Below are 7,520 nucleotides of genomic sequence, written 5' to 3'. Positions count from 1 at the left end.
TGTTCTATCAACCTAATGCACTTTGTATGGCATGATCTAAATAAGTTTAGCTTATTCTGGAAATGTCTGGATTTCTGGCAGTAGAATATATAAGGTGTGAGCTCAGAGTGCTGCAGCAGATCAGAGACTGAAGACTGGGAGTTCACATCAGTCAGTTTGAGGGAAGTGAGAGTAGAGGCAGAGACAATGCAGAGCTATCGGGCTTCCCACCCTTCACGTCACTGCCAACTGTGAATGAACAGACTGTCCCCATCAACATCACCTCGGAGACAACAACCACTCCCCGGCTCAATCCTGACCAAGAGACAGAGAAACAGGAGAGTGGGAAGGATGTGGGGATCAAGAAAGCTGAAGAATAGTTGGCCACGAATCACTCATTTATAGCAAACTCTTTAAGTTAAAATAATTTCTCTCGTACAGAATTCCCTTAATTGAGAATTATGTAAGTTAGAGTGACATATCAGTTTTCTTTTTATCAAGTAAATAGGCAGAATCATCATAATTAAATTTCAAAGGTATTTATTTTTCCAATATACATACAGAAATAAACCACGTGAACAATGATAATAGCAGTGTACAGGTTTCCAAGTTGAAAACTATTAACTGGACAACAATATCTCTTTATCTGACATTCACAGAAATTCATTGCTGCTTTTGAACAATTATTACAATGTCATCAGTTCATTGTAACAAAGCCATACGGGGAGAATGCAGGTAAGTGGAGTTGAAATGCCCATCGCCATGATTGAATGGCGGCGTGGACTCGATGGGCCGAAAGGACTTACTTCTGCTCCTTTGTCTTATGGTCTTATGACGGTTCATCTGTTCTTCAGCTTTCTTGTTCACCACATCCTTCCCACTCTCCTGTTTCTCTGCCTCTTGGTCAGGATTGAGCCGAGGAGTGGTTGTTGTCTCCGAGGTGATGTTGATGGGGACGTTCCGTTCACTCACAGCTGGCAGTGCCAGGGGCGGGGCTTGAACCTTTAACCGACCGTCCTGTGACAAACAGCATCGAAGAGCTTCAGCATCGACATCCTCTGGCAGCTGGAATTCTCTCCTGAACTCTTCATATTTGTAGCTGTAACAGCCGCTGCCATCATCACATTTCTTCTCGTGGTTTCCTGTCACCAGCACTTTTCTTCCAATTACTTTCACCCTCAGGTCTTCTGGGGAGAAGTGCTGGACATTCAGGGACACCGAAAAGCCATCTCCATCCTTGTCCTCGGATTGTCTTTTACCTTCTCCATTAGCATCAGATTTGTTGTCTCGAGTTCCTGGTATTTCCCCAAAACATTCTGCTGTCAGCTCCTCAAGAACTCGATGGATGAACTTCATGCCCTTTCTCTCTTCTTCCACCTGTTCCCACATGTTACATTCAAGTGGTTCCCAGAGCCTGTGTGCAACAGGCGCCAGTGTGTATACAGGCTGCTGGCACAGACGTGAAGGGTGGAAAGCCCGATAGCTCTGCATTGTCTCTGCCTCTTCTCTCACTTCCCTCAAACTGACTGATGTGAACTCCCAGTCTTCAGTCTCTGATCTGCTGCAGCACTCTGAGCTCACACCTTATATATTCTACTGTCAGAAATCCAGACATTTCCAGAATGTCCTCAAGTTTGCTGGGTTTATCACACGTGAGCTGAAAATACATGACGTCACATCTCAGCCTGACTTTAAACAAGAATGACTCGACTCAGTGACACCCACTGGAGGACATCCACAGACTTCTGGAATGTACTCAGACAGTGATATCATAGATGGGCGGGGCAATGTTAATGATTGACAGCTGAGCAGAAGGCTGAGTCTGGGCAGGAAAGTGGGGTTTGTTCAAACACAGAGGAGAATAATTTATTGAAATAACAACTCATGACAAGCAGGAATGACGAGGCAGTGGTTAGTTTTTCTGATATTCCTGTTTTCAGTGACTTTATTGATATGACAGTGATATTGATCTGTTTCAGAAAGAGGGAAATGTAAATGAGTTTTCTTTAAGATCAGTAAAGTCTTGATTGCCTGCAGCCAATTACCTTGTTTGTGATAATGATAACGTATAGTAGAAAATGAAACAGCTCAAAATGAAGCTTTAATATTATAAAACGTCGTTGCAAATAATGGGTTTGGTACAGGATTTCCAGTTACTGCATAGAAAGTGAAGATTGTGCAAAAAATGGTTCAGCTCGACCCAGCAACAAACAAGGCCATTCGGTCCACCAGGCCAGTGGTATCCCTTTGGAAGCACTATCCAATTACTCACACCTCCCATGATCTTTTCCAAAACTCTGCAAGTTCTGTTTTAGCAAGTGTACGTACAATATCAGTTTGTGAGAGGCCTTTGAATCTGCTCCCTCTTCACATTAACATTGTCCTTTCCAGTTCACAAGAAATAGCACAACCGTAGGAGAATAACTAACTGTATTTAGGTTCAATATTAATTCAGAATTTCTGACAATTGCACTGCATGTAATATGTTTGTAATGGATCTCCTGTGGCATTGCTCGCTTCTACACGAGCGCTACTGAGATCGTTAATATTTCTTGCTGTTCTGTAAATCACTTGCTTGTCAGTCAGTGTGATCCAGTCAATGTGCTGATGGAACCAAGTTTCTGAGTGGCATTGAGGGAAATATTACACATCTTCCTGATGTTGCACATAGGGACCATTCATTGAAACATTAGATTCAAAGGGTCTATGGTAATATCGTATATGCTAAACTGATGTGTCACATCAAGCAGAAATCCTGGAGTCGGAGGATTCGTTTAAAAATAAGTTCCTGCCCATCGAAGGTACATATCACTAGAATTGTACTCTTTTGGGGGTTATCAGTTTGAATTCTCTTCCCCAGTGATCATTGGAGGCTACAGCATTGAATGCATTTGAGGCTTTGTACAGATTGTTGTTTAAATAAGGAGTGATCAGTTACCTGGGAGGCAGGATTGCAGTGTTCTGTCCACCATTAAATCATTGTTGACCTTGTGGAATACAGAAACGCGTTTGATGGGTGGAATGACCTACTGATGTACATAATAGCATAAGAACGTAAGACCTTGGAGCAGGAGTAGGCCCTCTGGCCCTTCCAGCCTGCTCCGTCACTCAATAAGGACATGGTTGATCTTTTTGAGCCCTCAGCTCCACCTACCTGCCCTCTCACTGTAACCCTTAATTCCTTCATTGTTGAAAAAAGTCTACTTTAACTTTAAAAACCTTTACTGAAGTAGCATCAATGACTTCAGTATGCAAAGAATTCCATAGATTCACAACCCTCTGGGTGAAGAAGTTAATTCTCAATTCTGCTCCCCCTAAGTTTGAGTCTGTGTCCTCTTGTTGCAATTTCACCTGTCAGTGGAAATATCTTCTCTACGTTTATCTGATCTATTCCCTTCATAATATTACGTGTTTCTACAAGATCCCCATTCATTCTTTCACATTTCAATGAATATAATCCCATTCTACTCAGTCTCTCCTCATACGTCAATCCCCTCAACTCCAGAATCAATCGTGTGAAGCTCCTCTGCACCCTCTCTCATTCCAGTACATCCTTTCTCACGTAAGAGACCAAAAATGCACTCAATACTCCAGGTGTGGCCTCACGAGTACCCTATACAGCTGCAACATAGCGTTCCTGCTTTTAAACTCAATCATTTTTGCAATGAAAGACAACATTCTTTTTGCATTCCGAATTACGTGTTGTACCTGCCTTTGATTATTCATGCACAGGGACACCCAGATCCCTCTGCATCACAGCACGCTGCAATGTTTTACCATTCAACTCATAGTCCTTTATATTGTTAGTCTTACCTAAATGGATGACCTCGTATTTAGTAACACTGCATTCTTTCTGCCAGACCTTTACCTACTCACTTGAAATATCTAAGTTCCTCTGCAAAGTTTCACAGTCCACCACTTTGCTGTGCCACTCATCTTACTGTTATCTGAGAAATTTGAGACATTACACGTGGTTGTCAATTCCAAATCATCTCTGTAAATTGTGAATAATTGTGGTCCCAACACTGTTCCAATTTTTAATGTTGAGGTGTGTAGTATCATTAATATTGTTGAAACAGAAACTGACATATTTGTTGCTTCTGATGGAAGTAACTTCACCTTCTCTCCCTGACAGTCACAATGATCAATTAACCACAATGAAAGTGTTTCCCACCGTTCAATAACTGAGTAGTGGACAGACTGGTGTCTGAGTTGGACGACAACCTGTTGTTGCTCATGACAGTGACGCTGCAGGGATTATCCCTGAGACTGAGGTGTACACAATTATTTCAGCACAGTCTCTTCACAGTAGCTTGACATCTTTGACAGACCTGAGCTCAGACATAGGTAGATCGTGACCACCTCATTTTGTTTCTGTATTTTAAATTAATCCAAGTAAAAAAGACTTCTTTCCCTTAAATGAGAATTATGTAAGTTAGAGTGATACATCACTTTTCTTTTTATCAAGTAAATAGGCAGAATCATTATAATTAAATTTCAAAAGTATTTATTCTTCCAATATACATTCAAAAATAAACCACAAGAACATCATAACAGCACTTTATAGGTTTCCAAGTTGAAAACTATTAATTGGACAGCAATATCACTTTATCTCACGTTCACAGAAATTCATTGCTGCATTTGAACAATTATTACATCTTCAGCTGTTCATTGTAACAGAGTCTTAACCGCTCATCTGTTCTTCAGCTTTCTTGATCCCCACATCCTTCCCACTCTCCTGTTTCTCTGCCTCTAGGTCAGGATTGAGCCGGGGAGTGGTTATCGTATCCGAGGTGATGTTGATGGGTACAGTCCGTTCATTCACAGCTGGCAGTGCCAGGCGCGGGGCTTGAACCTTCAACCGACCGTCCTGTGACAAACAGCATCGAAGAGCTTCAGCATCGACATCCTCTGGCAGCTGGAATTCTCTCCTGAACTCTTCATATTTGTAGCTGTAACAGCCGCTGCCATCATCACATTTCTTCTCGTGTTTTCCTGTCACCAGCACTTTTCTTCCAATTACTTTCACCCTCAGGTCTTCTGGGGAGAAGTGCTGGACATTCAGGGACACCGAAAAGCCATCTCCATCCTTGTCCTCGGATTGTCTTTTACCTTCTCCATTAGCATCAGATTTGTTGTCTCGAGTTCCTGGTATTTCCCCAAAACATTCTGCTGTCAGCTCCTCAAGAACTCGATGGATGAACTTCATGTCCTTTCTCGCTTCTTCCACCTGTTCCCACATGTTACATTCAAGTGGTTCCCAGAGCCTGTGTGCAACAGGCGCCAGTGTGTATACAGGCTGCTGGCACAGACGTGAAGGGTGGAAAGCCCGATAGCTCAGCATTGTCTCTGCCTCTTCTCTCACTTCCCTCAAACTGACTGATGTGAACTCCCAGTCTTCAGTCTCTGATCTGCTGCAGCACTCTGAGCTCACACCTTATATATTCTACTGTCAGAAATCCAGACATTTCCAGAATGACCTCAAGTTTGCTGGGTTTATCACACTTGAGCTGAAAATACATGACGTCACATCTCAGCCTGACTTGAAACAAGAATGACTCGACTCAGTGACACCCACTGGAGGGTATCCACAGGCTTCTGGAATGTACTCAGACAGTGACATCATAGATGGGTGGGGCAATGTTAATGATTGACAGCTGAGCAGAAGGCTGAGTCTGTGCAGGAAAGTGAGGTTTGTTCAAACACAGAGGGGAATAATTTATTGAAATAACAAGCAGGAATGACGAGGCAGTGTTTGGTTTTTCTAACATTCCTGTTTTCAGTGCCTTTCTCGATATGAATGTGATATTGATCTGTTTCAGATGGAAGAAATTGTAAATGAGTTTTATTTAGTAAAAAGTCACGCCACACCAGGTTACAGTCCAACAGGTTTAATTGGAAGCACTAGCTTTCGGAGTGACACTTCTTCATCACTATCAACTGATGAAGGAGCGTCGCTCCCAAAGCGAGTGTGTGTTTCCAATTAAACCTGTTGGACTATAACCTGGTGTTGTGTGATTTTTAACTTTGTACAGTCCAGTCCAAAACCGGTATCTCCAAATCATGAGTTTTTTTAAGTTCAGTGAAGTCTGGATTGCCTGCAGACAATTACCTTGTTTCTGATAATAACACATTTTAAAAAACGAAACACTTTGAAATGAAGCTGTGTCCTTTCATATAATAAAACCCTGTTGTGAATCCCGGGTTTGATACAGTATTTACAATTATAGAAAATGAAAAATGCGGAAAAATTGCTTTAGATCAACGCAGCAACAAACAAGGCCATTCGGTCCACCAGGCAGGTGTGATCCCCTTGGAATCACTATCCAATTACTCACATCTCCCATGGTCTTTTCCCGAACTCTGCAAACTCTGTTTTAGCAAGTGTATGTACAATCCCAGTTTGTGAGAGGTCTGGACTCAGTGACTGCTACTGGAGGAATTCCCGAGTCTTCCGGAATGTACTCAGAGAGTGACAGCTCAGATGGGAGGAGCAATGTCAATGATTGACAACTGAGCAGAAGGCTGGGAATGTGCAGGAAAGTGAGGGTTTGTAAAAGCAGAAAGGGGTTAATTGATTGAAATATAAACTCATGTCATGAGATAATGAAGTGGCTGTATTTGCTTTTTTGACTTTGGTATTTTAAATGATTTGAATGAGGTTGACGTGAAAGTTATCACCGAGAAAAATGGGGCGAAAGTTACATCAGTCGCTTTTAAATTGAATAAAGTATTTATTCCATCCTTAAAGCCATTTGCTGTTTTGTAATTGTCCTGAAATATATTTAAAGGTGAAAAATGTAGAAGTGAAGCTGCTGCATCCTTTTGAATTACTAAGCCCTGTGGCTAATTATGAGACCATATGAGATTTCCAAAATGGAAAATATACGACATTACATTTAGAATGTGACAGCAGATGGCGAGGCCATTCGGTCCACCAGGTCAGTGTCAACTCTTCGGAAATGCTGTGCAATTACTCCCACCTCCCATGTTCTGTTGCTAAGCTCTGCAAATTCTGTCTTTGCAACTATAAGTACAATTCCAGTCTGTGAGAGGCCTTTGGGTCTGCGACCTCCTTGCACTCCCATTTTCCGTTGTGGTTTATGTGAAACGGGACCAAAGAAGCAGAACGACTAATCAAATTTTAGGTTCAATATAAATTTAATGGATCTTTGTGCTGCATTTAACATGTTTCTACTGTATCTCCTGTGGCATAAGTCGCTTCTACTCTTGGACTGTGGGTATTGTTGTTAATATTTCTCGCTGTTCTATAAACCACGTGTTTGTCAGTTAGTGTGATCTAGTAAATTGACTGATGGAACCAAGCTGTTGAGTGATATTGAGGGAAGTATGACACATCTTCCTGATGCTGTGCCACAGTGACCATTCTTTAAAACATTAGATTGAAAGGGTCTTCAAGAAGACCACCATCATCCCTGTGCCAACGAAAACACATGCAGCGTGCCTGAATGACTACTGCCCAGTGCCTCTGACCTCCATAATTATGAAGTGCTTCGAGAGATGAGTCATCGCTCATATCA

General features: G+C 42.0%; 1 protein-coding gene and 1 pseudogene across 1 annotated transcript; both read right to left on the bottom strand.

The window, feature by feature from the left end:
• Nucleotides 1-510: 510 nt before the first annotated feature.
• LOC122539669 (heat shock protein 30C-like) lies at nucleotides 511-1,470 on the bottom strand. The gene has a single exon (XM_043674663.2). The coding sequence runs from the start codon at nucleotides 1,468-1,470 to the stop codon at nucleotides 682-684; it is 789 nt and encodes a 262-aa protein (XP_043530598.2). The 3' UTR covers nucleotides 511-681.
• A 2,999-nt stretch (nucleotides 1,471-4,469) lies between these two features.
• On the bottom strand, nucleotides 4,470-5,330 carry LOC148141770 (heat shock protein 30C-like; annotated as a pseudogene).
• Nucleotides 5,331-7,520: the final 2,190 nt, after the last annotated feature.

The sequence above is a fragment of the Chiloscyllium plagiosum genome, unplaced genomic scaffold, assembly GCF_037043375.1.
Source record: "Chiloscyllium plagiosum isolate Xiang-an unplaced genomic scaffold, Cpla_swu_hap1 HiC_scaffold_32, whole genome shotgun sequence".
Taxonomy (NCBI): Eukaryota; Metazoa; Chordata; class Chondrichthyes; order Orectolobiformes; family Hemiscylliidae; genus Chiloscyllium; species Chiloscyllium plagiosum.
This window is presented reverse-complemented; position numbering and strand designations above follow the sequence as displayed.

What these genes read in the sequence shown, in the direction of transcription:
- LOC122539669 (XM_043674663.2), bottom strand. Translation starts at nt 1,470, where the DNA reads ATGCAGAGCTATCGGGCTTTCCACCCTTCACGTCTGTGCCAGCAGCCT.